The following is a 16,261-nucleotide window of genomic DNA, read 5'->3' on the forward strand; positions in this document are numbered from 1 at the left end:
TAAAGTTTTGATATACAAATGTATGACATGACATAACAAGACTGACATATTTCAACTTATAACATTTGTATATAGTTTTCCCATTCTAAATAATTGTGAACTTCAATGCCTGCAATAATTGAAATGGGCCACAAAAATTATTATTTCTTATGGATTTTGAAAATGACTGATTTTAATGATTGGATGTCACATATATATCAAATACTACATAACATAAATATAGAATCTTTTTTCACTAGTGTTACTATGTGGCCATGCCGTTTGGCAGCCTTAGTTTCTTCAACTGCAAATACATAAAATTGTTTAAAAAAATATTATTTTTATTTTTTTTGAAAGGCGAAGAATGTAGGGAAAATTTACCTGACCGAAAGGACTAAACAGTTGGCGCAACTCTTTCTTAATAGCTTCAAAAGCTACATTCCTCACGATTAACTTTGTCGAACTTTGATCCTTGACCGCTTTCTCTTTCACATTTTCGTTATTCTTAACATGGACAAGTTGTAATATAAGAGCGTGTCCATCCAAAACCGTTCCCTGTAACGAAAACATGTTAACGTCACCATCCATTTAATCTGAATACAACAAGATGCATTATTATACCTGTAAATCCCTGCAAACATGTACAGCAGTATCCACAGAATCAAACTCCAAAAATCCAAAACCCGATGAAACGTTTTTCCTATTTTTCATGTGCTTTTGTATCTGCAAAAAAATAAAATTAAATTAAAAAAAAAACAATTTATAGCAAATTGTTCAAGGCGGGATAGTGAAGGCCGAAAACTATACCCGAACACTTCGTAGTTTTCCTTTCTTTACATGCTCAATAAAATGCTTCTTCAAACTCTCGCCTGTAGTTTTAAAGTTCAGATTCTTGACATATATTGACCGTGACTGATAAGATCATAAAAAACAAAAAAGAATATTACAAATTATACTTGTATAAAATAAATCACACATCAATAAAGAGAATATATTTCTTCTAAACAGTTCATAAAAAAGCCGGTCTTGGTCGACCTTGAACTATATTATCCCAATAATAACAAATCTGTTTTGAACAAAATGGATTAGCATTTTAATAACGGGACCACTTTCGACACAGGCCAAGCTATTTCCATTTTTATTCCACCTGTTGGACCCGTTGAGATAAACATAACCCAAATTGACCAATTTATAAGTAATCTGCAAATGGGCCAAAATGCAACCTCAACTCGTTCTGTATCAATACCAGCATTCTCTGTTCCTTCCAGTTGTTGTTCTAATAATGCTCATTTGGTCTGGTGTTCTGCAACAATGGGAGTTGCTTTTTCATCGGTTGCATACGTCGGATCTTCACTCAGAATATCATCAGGTGCCCACTCCAAAAACAAAGGAACATCTCTAAATCACAAAAAAAAAATTAAAAAAAAATTATATATAGTTTTAATTAGCTATAATACTATGCAAAAATTTAAATTAACAATAAGCATGAACTTACTTGTACTGCCTGTATAGCAGACCATTAAACGCTCGATGAGCCTCACCAGGTTCAAGAAAAACAACCTGATGGATTATGAAATCAAGTAACGAGTCATTTTAATTTAACATAATATCTCATTATATATAATTCAGATGACGAAAAAGCCTGATAGCATACCAAACCGAGAGTTTTTGTTGAAGGGAGAATAACTTTGTCAATGCTTCCAAATTTACCAAACATGCTAGCAAGTTCACTTTCAGAAGAACCGTACGGAAGATTCTTTACTATTATAACATGGTTACTTCTTTTTCCACCCTCTGTTTTTTTACTGGCGAAATTCTCTAAAGCGGTCACGTTAACACCAGCATTTGCAAGAGCTTTTTTTGTCTTTGCGATCACTTGCGTTTCTGCTAACGCAATACGCACAGCTACATCCGAGGCTTCTCGGTCTAGTAATTCACTTTTACTTGTACCAAATTCCCTAGCAATGTTCTCAACAACCTATTACAAAATAAAAATCTAAAATGTTGTCACATTTTTCGAAATTAAATAACTAATAATAAGATAGAAGTAAAAACCATACGGTATCTTGTCTCATTAATAAACTGTTCCAAGCTCTTGTATCTCCAGAAATTTCAGACTTCTTCCTTTTTTCTTTCCTTTGTTGCTTAAACGTCTTCGAACGTTGGTCAAAATCGCTGATCAAACATAAATAATTATGACTTGTATAATACTAATAATAATGGATTTGATAAGCTTATAAAAATAAATCTTACTTTTTTGTCACAGGAACAGTTTTCGGCTTTGCAGGCATAATGTGCAGAAGTCTGCCTTGGAAAATAGAATTGTCAAGATCTTCTAGCGCCCTGTACATATCAACATATTAATTACAAAAATAATATCTTGAAATTTATAACAAAAAAATGCACATTTGAAAAACACGCAAACCTGGCTGCAGATTCTGGGAGTGCGTATAGAATATAAGCAAGTCCTTTTGATCGTTTTGTATCTTTATCGACCATCAGATGAACCTGAGACACATTGCCAAACTTGCTGAAATGCTCCCTCAAATCATCTTCCCTGTTTTTTATTAAAAAATATAATATCGTTATAAATCATAAAATGTAATAACTTGATGGAAAATTAAGAAACATACGTGGCAGTATACGACAGGTTTCTAACAAAAAGACGACCGGTTTGTAAAACATCGTCTTCATCTTCTAAACTTGATGATGGTTCATCCACATCATCTGGTTCATTAGGTTTGTCAGATTCGGTTTTCAATTTCTTTTTGCCTTCCCTTACTTCTTCGACTTTCTTGTTACCGTCTTTTTCTTGGGTGGCTTCGAGCAAATCGTTTGACCAAAACTTTGACTTTTTACGCGGTTGCATGACCTGGAGAAACTCCTGAAACTGAAGGTCACCATCCTCGGTATTATCCTTCACCTCCGGTGTTACTTTTTTACTTGCATTAACAGATTCTTTTTTCTCTTTAACTGACTCTTGTTTTTTAAGACTATGTCGGCTCCAAGGACGTGACATTTCAGGATCGCCCTCTTTACGCGCAATCTGCATATATACACTCGTTTTTTTTATTAAAAACTGTTGAAAAGTCGATAAATAAACACGATAGAAGATGCATAATCACACACCTCACAAGTAATCCTGCAAGTATCCATGAAAGAACCATGGAAGAATTTTAGAGCTTCCGCAGCTTCGTTCTCGCTCCGGAAACCAACATAACCAAATTGTCTGCTTTTACCATCTCTGAAAAAATATTAAATCCAATATTTATAACACTGTAAGGCCGTCCGTAGTGGGGCGATAAACTAGCAAAAAGGGACGATTTTTTTGTGAACACCCCCCCCCCCACGGCGACAAATGGGCGAAATGTGTGGTGGTGGTGGGGGGGGATGAATTCTTGTCGCCTGGTGTGTGTTTGTGTTTATTAATACTATATACGCGTGTGATATATATATATATATATGTATGCATATATATGGCTACAACACCATTACACTCCTAAAACAAAAACCCACAATTTGCTAACTAGGCGCCACATGACGCAAATTGTCCCATTTTGTAGCCCCTCCACTACACATAGCCTTAAAAACTAACAACATGCAGACCCCAAACGGTCCAAACATATGCAGAAGTAATGATTATAACTAAAGACTAGATACGGAAAAGTACTTGGTTCGCACGAGTTTGGCATCAGTTACTTCTCCTTTTCGAGAGAAATAATCTCGTAGGCGTTCCTCATTTGCATGCTTTGGCAGATTTTTTACACATATTCGAGACCTTCAAAAACGAGTTGTGTTACAAAACTGAATACGGATGAATAAAAATACAGCAGGCATACTGTAAGTAACTTATTCTATGTTCAATAATTTAAAGGCAAGTGTTTGTAGAGTAACAGTCTATAACAGTTGCATATGACTTGCATAGTTGCAGATTAAATGAAATGTGTGACAGTCTGATATTGAATAACCTGCAGAGAAAACAAATATAAAGTCATTACTAGAAAAATATTGTTTATAATATCAAAGAACATAAAAACAACATAACAGAATTCATGAAGATAACAAGTATTGATATCATTAGACCAAACACCACAGAGGGGCGCCAACGAGGAGTGGGCGGCGAGGATCCGGGCGTTTGAACGGCCAGCGCGGTTGAAGCCCCCCTCTCACACACACATACATACATATGCCTCTCTATATATATATATATGGGCCTTTGGTTGGAGCTTAGATGACCCCAGTGCTTACGTGGCGCTGACGTGTCACAGTGGACGGGCTTTTAAGCTCCTCACCATAGAGGATGGTCTTATAGACTATTTGTTTGTATTGATATTATATTTTAAAAAAATAATAACCGTGGATAAAACTAGTAGAATTAGAGGTGTAAGTGAACCGAACGGTTTGGCGGATTTTATACGATTAGCTAAATGAACGAACATGAACAGAGACCGTGCTCGTTCAACTGTGTTCGTGTACGTTCGTTAAAGTGTCCGTTTATGACTTGATAATGTTTGTTTATTAAAGGTTTCTTATATTATTTATAACTTTTTAATAACTTTTCTAACCTTATCATATAGAAATAAGCAAAATTATTATTAGCTATAAAACAAAAACATATACGCGTATTATGTGATTATTTATAAACCGGTGACACTGACACGGAAGAACATGGCGTTCGGTTCGTTTACAGCCTTAGACTGAATTCATAGGTTTTTGGAGTTGTAAATGTTAAATTACCGCCGTAAACTAAAGAGCAAAAGCAGGTAATGGAAAAAGATAGATAATAATAATATAATAGTTTAATTTAATTATGAATGCAAAGTGAAAAAAGAGCATGCCTGATTGCTACGAGATTGGTGGTGAAGTGAATACGAGAGATGAGATCACGTACAAGTAGAACCGCTAATGTTTACAGTGTGGTGGGCTTCGGGTTTATTCTGATTAGTTGGGCTTTATTCATTCGTTTTAGTAGATAATATATTGTAACTCATATAATATTTATTAGAACGGTGATTTTCTTTTTTTGTGTGTAGGTCAACGCACTCTCTAATTTAGAGAGTCCCGTTGCCCCATTCTGGCAAGACTATGTTGTCTTAACCGGGTCCACGCTGGCTTCATAGTTTGGCATGGGCGTTCCCCCGGGAAACCGTACTGTCAGCTGCCAGTTGACAGTCGACCTTTATAGTTATTTACTTTTATAAATAATATTTTATTATAATTAGAAAAGTTGTTTATATGTGTTTGTTATAAACTTGTGGCGAACTTGTGCTCTGCAACGGAGACATGAGAATTCGATCGGAATTGTTATACTAATTAAAAAAACTCGATAAAGATAAACCTAAAAAATTGGGGGGAATAACAAATAAAAAGGCTAAATAAAATACGGGGGTTGGAGTTCAAACACGCGCTAACGTAACTTATTAAAGGAAATAATTATTAAAGTTCAGATGACGTATGATCATTCTGTTAAAGTTTATAATATAAACGTAAATGGGTTAAAGAACAAAATTTAAATGTTCAATCGACTCAATGAATGCCACATAGGCAAATATTGAATTACAGTTGTAAATGTAGTTTGGAATGTATGTACATATAAAAGTATAACAAAAAAAATTATCGAGCTTGCGTTATTATTTAACCAAAAATTGTCAGGGTTCATTGACCGAAATGGGTCTAAATAATTTACACTATAACCACTAGTCAACGAATTAGCTAAGACCGTTTACACGAAATAATTATGTATTGAATTGGTAAATACGACATGTTTATTAAATTGTTTAATACGAACAAACATGTTAAATCAGTTGACATGTTAGCAGCTACAACCATATCTATTTCGTTCAACATGAACTTGACCTGTTCAATATAAATAAACACTTAATTTTCGTCACTCTTTCGGTAACTTGTTACTCACAACTACTCCTGGCTTCAATGTTTTCTATTTGGTTCCTCTAAGACCATTCTTATTCACAAACCTACCCAACTCGATCTTTATTATAAAATTAATTTCTCTCTCTTCCATCAATCAAATCCAACCAAACCAAACCAAACTTTTCACACTCATTAGCAAACCAAACCGCATTACTTTTTATTAAACAAATATAAGTTATAATTGTATTTTATCAATAATTGTTGCTTTTTTTAAAAAAGTGGTTAAAATATAAAAAATAATTTCTTTATTTAATGTTAGCTTATTTAGATAATAAGTTTTATTCGAAAAATCTTATAAACCAATATGTAGTTGACAAGTGTCGGATAATCATTATCATTATTATCGTACTCAGTATATCCCACAAATAGCAAAGCTATGGTAGGGTTTGGGGAGGGTAAGATGTATACAACCTTACCTCTACCCCATGGGGATAGAGATGCTGCTTCCAGTGAGACCCCCGCCTCGATAGCAGTTTTGCATCAAGCATTGGACATAAGACACATAGCACTCAATCATCGGGACACCGGTAGATTGGTGCATGTACCATTGTCTTTCGGCTATCAACGTCACCACATGAATAATGTTGGATAATGTAAATAGTTTATGATTAATATTTATTTTATTATAATAATATATTTTTTTGTGATCTTATGTTTTTTTAATAAAATTTATACTAATGTGTTCATAAAAAAAACTAAACAAGACTGTGTTTTAGATTATTTTAAAGCTTATTAATTAAAAGTTATTAAAGAAAAATAGTTTTAGTGTTAAAATTAATTAGTATGAAAAGAAAAATAAATTAAAATGTGAACCAATAATCTAGTGACATGTGGCCATGCAAGTGGTGGGCAAACTAAGTTGATTTCCCGAGTAGTTCGGCCTAATTTGAAGCTTTTTTTTAAACAGTGTTTCAACCCAAACCAGTTCAACAATGAGAATGGTCTAAATATAAACTCATTCTGATTAATGGGGAATGATAAATATTATAAAAAGAAAGTATATGTTACCAAAAAAAAATATGATTATTTAAGTTGGAGACACCCATTGTTAACTACTTTTGTAAATTTGACACTAGTAAAGAAGTTAGGAAAACAAAGTGTTTATATGAATTTAAATGTTTCCATGGAAAAATGTATGAAATAACATGTCAACACAAGACTTAACATATTTCAATGTCTACAATAATTGAAATGGGTCAAAAGGGCCACACAAAGACTATTAATTTTTTTTAAACAGTGTTTCAACCCAAACAAGTTCAACAATGAGAATGGTCTAAATATAAACTCAATCTGATTAATGGGGAATGATAAATATTATAAAAAGAAAGTATATGTTACCAAAAAAAAATATGATTATTTAAGTTGGAGACACCCATTGTTAACTACTTTTGTAAATTTGACACTAGTAAAGAAGTTAGGAAAACAAAGTGTTTATATGAATTTAAATGTTTCCATGGAAAAATGTATGAAATAACATGTCAACACAAGACTTAACATATTTCAATGTCTACAATAATTGAAATGGGTCAAAAGGGCCATACAAAGACTATTCATTACTATTCTCACAAGTGGATTGTTTGGAAGACAAAGTTTTTATACTGAAAAGTTATCTCAAGGACTCATGTCACATAAGTATTTTGTGGAGATAGGATTATAAACCATCTGCAAAGCATCATAAGTTCTAAAGGAAAGACAAAGTCGTTCAACCGCGGAACATGACAGTCCGTAGGGCGAGAGACAGCATCACCCGCAGAAGAAATCCTTAGCAAATAATAACTCAAAGGATTAATTGAAAGAGGCATTACGCATAAAAGGCAGGGAGCGTTGCACATGAATAATGTCGGATAATGTAAATCAGTAATGATTAATATTTATTTTATTATAATAATATATTTTTTTGTGATCTTATGTTTTTTTAATAAAATTTATACTGATGTGTTCATAAAAAAAACTAAACAAGACTGTGTTTTAGATTATTTTAAAGCTTATTAATTAAAAGTTATTAAAGAAAAATAGTTTTAGTGTTAAAATTAATTAGTATGAAAAGAAAAATAAATTAAAATGTGAACCAATAATCTAGTGACATGTGGCCATGCAAGTGGTGGGCAAACTAAGTTGATTTCACAAGTGGTTCGGCCTAATTTGAAGCTTTTTTTTAAACAGTGTTTCAACCCAAACCAGTTCAACAATGAGAATGGTCTAAATATAAACTCAATCTGATTAATGGGGAATGATGAATATTATAAAAAGAAAGTATATGTTACCAAAAAAAAATATGCTTATTTAAGTTGGAGACACCCATTGTTAACTAATTTTGTAAATTTGACACTAGTAAAGAAGTTAGGAAAACAAAGTGTTTATATGAATTTAAATGTTTCCATGGAAAAATGTATGAAATAACATGTCAACACAAGACTTAACATATTTCAATGTCTACAGTAATTGAAATGGGTCAAAAGGGCCATACAAAGACTATTCATTACTATTCTCACAAGTGGATTGTTTGGAAGACAGTTTTTATACTGAAAAGTGATCTCAAGGACTCATGTCACATAAGTATTTTGTGGAGATAGGATTATAAACCATCTGCAAAGCATCATAAGTTCTAAAGGAAAGACAAAGTCGTTCAACCGCGGAACATGACAGTCCGTAGGGCGAGAGACAGCATCACCCGCAGAAGAAATCCTTAGCATATAATAACTCAAAGGATTAATTGAAAGAGGCATTACGCATAAAAGGCAGGGAGCGTTGCACATGAATAATGTCGGATAATGTAAATCAGTAATGATTAATATTTATTTTATTATAATAATATATTTTTTTGTGATTTTATGTTTTTTTAATAAAATTTATACTGATGTGTTCATAAAAAAAACTAAACATGACTGTGTTTTAGATTATTTTAAAGCTTATTAATTAAAAGTTATTAAAGAAAAATAGTTTTAGTGTTAAAATTAATTAGTATGAAAAGAAAAATAAATTAAAATGTGAACCAATAATCTAGTGACATGTGGCCATGCAAGTGGTGGGCAAACTAAGTTGATTTCACGAGTAGTTCGGCCTAATTTGAAGCTTTTTTTTAAACAGTGTTTCAACCCAAACCAGTTCAACAATGAGAATGGTCTAAATATAAACTCAATCTGATTAATGGGGAATGATAAATATTATAAAAAGAAAGTATATGTTACCAAAAAAATATGCTTATTTAAGTTGGAGACACCCATTGTTAACTACTTTTGTAAATTTGACACTAGTAAAGAAGTTAGGAAAACAAAGTGTTTATATGAATTTAAATGTTTCCATGGAAAAATGTATGAAATAACATGTCAACACAAGACTTAACATATTTCAATGTCTACAATAATTGAAATGGGTCAAAAGGGCCATACAAAGACTATTCATTACTATTCTCACAAGTGGATTGTTTGGAAGACAAAGTTTTTATACTGAAAAGTTATCTCAAGGACTCATGTCACATAAGTATTTTGTGGAGATAGGATTATAAACCATCTGCAAAGCATCATAAGTTCTAAAGGAAAGACAAAGTCGTTCAACCGCGGAACATGACAGTCCGTAGGGCGAGAGACAGCATCACCCGCAGAAGAAATCCTTAGCAAATAATAACTCAAAGGATTAATTGAAAGAGGCATTACGCATAAAAGGCAGGGAGCGTTGCACATGGCAAGTGATGTAAAAACCAATCACAGCCCAAAATTCCGAGAATACTCATGATTGCACATTAAGCCAATTATAGGATGCCAACGTGTACCAACAGATGCTATGTGCCTCCGTACACCAGCTGTCACGTCCAATCAGAATGCTCTAACATGCTTAGCCATGCAAATAGAACATTCTATGTGAAGGGACGGGTAGACCAATCATTCTTGACCCCTTCGGCTATTAATATTAATACCCATGCAAGATCAACAGTAAAAAGATCTGCAACCTATTCTCTAAAACTATTCCTACGACCATCGATAATAATTCTCAGGCCGGAAGACGGTTACAAAGACCACCCCCCACCCCTCCTCGTAACGAGCTCACGGTGTTCTGTTTTGCATGTTTAGCCAAATCAATTCATACCGAGCTAGATCCATACCATCACTCGGTTGAAATCTTGAACTAATCTTAGGGTTGGTTTAGTGTTTCTTTCGGTATCAAAAACTATATAACATAAATATATAGTATTATTTTTACGCCCTGCTTGTGGTGCGCGCATATAATGCATATATGTGTGAACCCTCGGGTGGGCAAAAGTGAAATTGCACTAATTTTGACGTTATTTAACTAATCTCGTGAAAATAACGTTAAAAGTGGCGGAAGGTTAATCAGGCATCATGTGGTGGCGTTGATAGCCGAAAGACAAGGGTACATGCACCAGCCGGTGTCCCGATGATTGAGTGCTATGTACCTTATGTCAAAGGCTTGATGCAAAACTACTATCGAGCCGGGGGTCTCACCGGAAGCAGCCTCTCTATCCCTATGGGATAGAGGTAAGGCAGTCTACATCTTACCCTCCTCAGACCCTACCATAGCTTTGCTATTGGTGGGATATACTGAGTACGATGATGATGATATAGTATTATTTTTTCTCCACAGATGTTACCAAGTGGGTCCACAACATAAATTATATAAAAAACAAAAATACAAATTACAAGAAAACATGCAAAACTGGGCCTCAACTTATAATATTTAAAAATCCTAAATATCAAAATGCTTCCTCTTTAGAGATAATTTAGTTTGGTTTTGAAAACCGGTGCTCTCATCAACAAACTGCGCAGCGGTTCGAGCACGCAACTCTTCTATGGTATCTTCTTCCTTTGCTCTCTCCAAAACCTGCAATCAACTTGGTTAGTCACACAATAGGCCAAAACCGACACACCAAACTGGACGGTTTTCTTTACCAGTTCTTACTTCTAATTACTCCATTATATAAAAAAATATTATTATTTTTATTTGTTACATTATAATAGAAGGATGTACTAAGTTAAAACTTTTTCCCTAAAGAGCATACCAGATGACGCCCGTATAAATGAGTGTTCGATAGAGCTTGAAGAGCGTTTTTTGTCTCTTGTTTGGTTGCATACTCGACAAAAGCAAATCCTCTATGCTTCCCGAAGCTTGTCGTTGGCAGCCTTAATCTCTTCACCTGCAAACACATAAAATTATTCAAAAATGAAACAAAGCTAGTTTTAATAGGAAACTTTACCAAATCAAATTAACCTTGACAAAAGCTTACCTGACCGAAAGGACTAAACAGTTGACGCAACTCTTTCTCAGTAGCTTCAAAAGCTACATTCCTCACCATCAACTTTGTCGAACTTTGATCTTCGCCCACTTTCTCTTTCACTTTTCCATTGTTCTTAACATGGCATAATTGTAATATAAGAGCGTGCCCATCCAAAACCGTTCCCTGAAACAAAAGCATGTTAACATCACCATCCATAAAATCGGAATACAATACGATACATCATACCTGTAAATCCCTGCAAACATGTACAGCGGTATCCACAGAATCAAACTCCAAAAACCCAAATCCTGTTGAAACATTTTTCCCATTTTTCATATGCTTTTTTATCTGCAAAAAGATAAATAAATAAAAGTAAGCAATTTAGAACAAATTGTTCAAGGCAGAATAGTGAAGGCCGAAAACTATACCCGAACACTTCGTAGTTTTCCTTTCTTTACGTGCTCAATAAAATGATTCTTCAAACTCTCATCAGTTGTTTTAAAGTTCAGATTTTTGACATAGAGTGACCGTGACTGATAAGATCATGAAGAACAAAAAAAGAATGTCAAAAGTTATAAACATAAAAAACACGTCAAAATAGAAAACCATTATAATTAATCAGTGTCATAAATGATTTCAAAAGCTATATTATCCCAATGATACAAAATCTGTTTTGAATAAAATGATAAAGCATTTTAAAAACAAGGCCACTTTTGATATAGGTCAACCTATTTCTATGGTTATTCCACCTGTTTGACCCGTTGAGATAAACATAACCGAAATTGACCGATTTATAGGTAAATAGACCAAAAATGCCACCTCAACTCGTTCTGTATCAATATCAGCATCCTCTGTTCCTTCCAATTGTTGTTCTAGTAATGCTCGGTTGGTCTGGTGTTCTCCCACAATAGGTGTTTCCTTTTCATCAGTTGCAACCATTGGATCTTCACTCATAATGTCATCAGGAGCCCACTCCAAATACAAAGGAGCATCTCTGAATTACAAGCATATAATACATAAATATTGAATAGTTAGAATACGCAAACTATTTACAATCAGATAAGCATGAACTTACTTGTAACGTTTGTATGCCAAACCTTTAAATGCTCGACGAGCCTCACCGGGTTCAAGAAAGACAACCTGATGGTTTATGACATCAGCTAATGAGTAACTTTAATTAACATAATAGCTCATTATATAATTAAGATAACGAAAGCCTGATAACATACCAAACCGAGAGTTTTTGTTGAAGGGAGAATAACTTTGTCAATGCTTCCAAATTTACCAAACATGCTAGCAAGTTCACTTTCAGAAGAACCGTACGGAAGATTTTTTACTATTATAACATGGTTACTTCTTTTTCCGCCCTCTGTTTTTTTACTGGCGAAATTCTCTAAAGCAGTCACGTTAACACCAGCATTTGCAAGAGCTTTTTTTGTCTTTGCAATCACTTGTGTCTCTGCTAATGCAATGCGCACAGGTACATCAGAAGCTTCTCGGTCCAGTAATTCACTTTTACTTGTACCAAATTCCCTAGCAATGTTCTCAACAACCTATTACAAAATAATAATCACATGTCTTGTCACGTTTTCCAAAATTAAATGATAAGGAACATAATATAAGTAAGAATCATACTGTATCTGGTCCCATAAATAAACTGTTCCACGCTCTTGTATCTCCAGAAAGTTCAGATTTCTTCCTTTTTTCTTCCCTTTGTTGCTTCAACGTCTTCGAATGTTGGTCAAAATCGCTGATCAAACATAAATAACTTCGACTTGTAAAATAGAATAATAATGAATATGATGCGTCTGAAGATAAGTTTATAAGAAAAGAATCTTACTCTTTTTTCACAGGAACAATTTTCTGCTTTGCTGGCATAATGTGCAGAAGTCTGCCTTGAAATATAGAATTGTCAAGATCTTCTAGTGCCCTGTACATTTCAGCTACATAATTACATAAACAATATCTTGAAACTTATAAGCATGGTGTCAGATTTAAAAAATATACAAACCTGGCTGCAAATTCTGGGAGTGCATAAAGAATGTAAGCAATTCCCTTTGATCGTTTTGTATCTTTATCAACCACCAGATGAGCCTGAGACACATTGCCAAACTTGCTGAAATACTCCCTCAAATCATCTTCCCTGTTTTTCATTAAAAAATAATATGGTTATAAATCAAAAACTGTTAGAACTTGTAGGAAGATTAAGAAACATACGTAGCAGTGTATGGCAGGTTTCTAACAAACAGACGACCGGTTTGTAAAATATCATCTTCATCTTCTAAACTTGATGATGGTTCATCTGTATCTTCTGTTTCATTAGGGTTTTCAGGGTCACTTTCATGTGCTTCCTTCATTTCATCATCATCACCATCATCATCATTTTCAGTTTCCTCCGCATCATCATCGTCTGAATCTGACCAATCTTTCTTTACTCTACTTTTAAAGTAATCCATATCTGACAATGATTTATCACTGTTTTCGTTTAACTTGTCAGATTCTGAATTCGATTTCTTTTTGCCCCCTTCTTTAACTTTTTTGCTACCGTCTTTTTCTTGGGGGGCTTCCAGAAGATCATTAGACCATAACTTTGACTTTGTACGCGGTTGCATGACCTGAAGAAACTCCTGGAACTGAAGGTCACCATCCTCGGTATTATCTTTCACCTCCGGTGTTACTTTCTTACTTGCATTAGCAGATTCCTTTTTAACTTTAGTTGACTCTTGTTTCTTAAGAGTGTATCGGCTCCATGGACGTGGCATTTCTGTATCACCCACTTTGCGTGCAACCTGTGTATGGAATACACTAATTTCTTTTTAAAATGTTACAAGGTTGATCTTCATGTCAGAGCTATAACCACACATTTCTATCTTTTGAATTGATTAAAGATACATTATAAAGTGATATTTTACTAGCTTAGAAGAGAAACAAGAATAACTTCTTTCAACAAATAAATATGATAGATCCATAATCACGCACCTCACAAGTAATCCTGCACGTATCCATGAAAGATCCATGGAAGAATTTTAGAGCTTCTGCAGCTTCTTTCTCGCTCCGGAAACCAACAAAACCAAATTGTCTGCTTTTACCTTCTCTAAAAAATAATTAAATCCAATAATTATAACGAAAACTAAAGAATATGCAGACACCAGACATATGGAGAAGTCATAATTATAACTAAAGACCAGACACGAAAAAATACCTGGTCCGCACGAGTTTGGCATCAGTTACTTCTCCCTTCTGAGAAAAATAATCTCGTAGGCGTTCATCATTTACATGTTTTGGCAGATTTTTTACACATATTCGAGACCTTCACAAACAAGTCGTGTTATAAAACTGAATATGGATGAATATTAAATACAATAGGCATGCAAGCAACTAATCCAACATTCAATAGCTCGAAAGGAAGTGTTTATAGAGTAACAGACTATAACCGTTGCATAAGAATTTTAACAAATCTTAAAATAGGCACTAGGTTGTCATTTTAGCATTTTAGCATTTAAGCGTATAATGGGTTTAATCATACATGTTTCTGCAAATGTATGATAGAAAATACACACAGCAAAGCACGAGGTCACATCTTTTCTGACCTATCCAATTCTATTTACAAGTGATAAACATACAGACACTCAGATAGCAACAAAACAGTTCAAAAGGTTAAGTATGAAATCAGTGTAGTAAAAATCACGTGTAGTCGCTAATAAGTATGCCACACCGATTTGATTTCACCTAATCATACCCACAAATTGGTCAAAGGCGGTCAAAATCAGACGTCCGTTTTAACCCAATAACCTGAGTTCCCGACCCGATCCATGAACTAAAACGTTAATGTTCGAACTATACTATGTGAACTTTAAATTTAAAGTAATAATGTAGACTTTCAAATGTAACTTTTCAAAATTATACAAATATAAATACACACACACAATATATATATACGCTTATGCAAAAGTGAGTTCATTCATAAACCACAAAAAAGTGAAAATCCAAGGAAACAATTACCAAGCAAACTCCGATTGAACTCATTCCAGCGACGTTGGAACCAGCTCGTCAAACCTTAACCAGAAATGCTAAACCCTAAATATATATGTTTAAGTTTCGACAAGCCGGTTCCAACTTCCAACGCCGCAATGAGTTCAATCAGAGTTTGTTTGGTCAATGAACCTATTTCTCTCTAAAACATATATAATTCCAATCTAATTAATCCGTAGTCGGTATCCGACAAGCGCCTAGCGATTTCTACAACACTGTATGAAACTAGGTTATTTCTGTGTTACAAATAGATGCTAATAATAATAATAAACTACACTAGTGCGGTCTAACTGTTACAAATCACAACAAATTGTTATTCATAGTCAATTACACTGCTAATAATATTCAAATAAGAGAGAAATAAGCATACACTTACATAATTGCAATGAGATTGATGAACACGAAAGCAAACAGAACATGTAGAAGAAGGAGAAGAAGAACCCTAAATGTTTAATGTAACGGGTGGGTTTGAGATCGGACTGGGCTTATTATTAGTCCAATAACGGCCCACAATAATATAATATAAATTAGAGGTGCAAAAATCGGGTACTAGAAAAACCCGGGTTCGGGTATGATCGGGTATTGGAAAACCGGGTATTAGCAATGCTCGGGTCGGGTTCGGGTCCGGGTGTTGCCTCTAAAAACCATATCCTATGTGTCGGGTTCTGGTCGGGTATAGAGACGGGTATTCTAAAACCATGTATTTTAATATCATATTTCCGGGTATTGAAAAAACCATATTTTTAGGTTTTTTCGGACTTTTTTTCTGGTATAGAATGGAATTTTTTTAGGGGTTGCACTTTTTAGGGGTATTTTTCGGGTACTTTCCAGTTATATTTCGGGTAATTTTGGGTATCGATCGGGTATTTGAAAAACCCGGTTTCTAGTATTGGAAAAAGCCGGTTCCGGGTACTGAACCGGTTCGGGTTTTCGGGTATTACCGGGTATAAATCAGGTCCGGTTCGCGTACGGGTTTTGTTACTAAAATGCATGCCATATCCGTACCCTACAAGTCGGGTCGGGTACGGGTTCAGGTATTAAAGACCTGGTATAAAAATAACCATCTCCGCTTTTTTTCAGGTCCGATTC

General features: G+C 34.3%; 1 protein-coding gene and 1 pseudogene across 2 annotated transcripts; both read right to left on the reverse strand.

Moving 5' to 3' along the window:
• Window positions 1-244: 244 nt before the first annotated feature.
• Window positions 245-3,915, reverse strand: LOC143636718 (uncharacterized; annotated as a pseudogene). Its single transcript, XR_013154294.1, has 13 exons — window positions 3,650-3,915; window positions 3,109-3,223; window positions 2,613-3,025; window positions 2,405-2,536; window positions 2,233-2,322; window positions 2,040-2,154; window positions 1,634-1,957; window positions 1,475-1,539; window positions 1,203-1,377; window positions 787-891; window positions 601-702; window positions 361-534; window positions 245-283 (listed from the first exon to the last, which is right to left on the reverse strand). The product of XR_013154294.1 is annotated as an uncharacterized LOC143636718 (transcript).
• Window positions 3,916-10,606: 6,691 nt separating this feature from the next.
• LOC143636751 (multiple RNA-binding domain-containing protein 1-like) lies at window positions 10,607-15,659 on the reverse strand. Its single transcript, XM_077104267.1, has 15 exons — window positions 15,549-15,659; window positions 14,343-14,450; window positions 14,120-14,234; window positions 13,358-13,929; window positions 13,152-13,283; window positions 12,981-13,070; window positions 12,776-12,890; window positions 12,370-12,693; window positions 12,216-12,280; window positions 11,960-12,134; window positions 11,569-11,673; window positions 11,387-11,488; window positions 11,150-11,323; window positions 10,925-11,059; window positions 10,607-10,746 (listed from the first exon to the last, which is right to left on the reverse strand). Coding segments are annotated over exons 1-15 (2,349 nt in total). The 5' UTR covers window positions 15,551-15,659; the 3' UTR covers window positions 10,607-10,611.
• Between the last annotated feature and the right edge of the window lie 602 nt (window positions 15,660-16,261).

This window comes from Bidens hawaiensis, unplaced genomic scaffold, assembly GCF_021521415.1.
Source record: "Bidens hawaiensis isolate Kalapana, Puna unplaced genomic scaffold, B.hawaiensis_p1.1 tig00008041_1, whole genome shotgun sequence".
NCBI lineage: Eukaryota > Viridiplantae > Streptophyta > Magnoliopsida > Asterales > Asteraceae > Bidens > Bidens hawaiensis.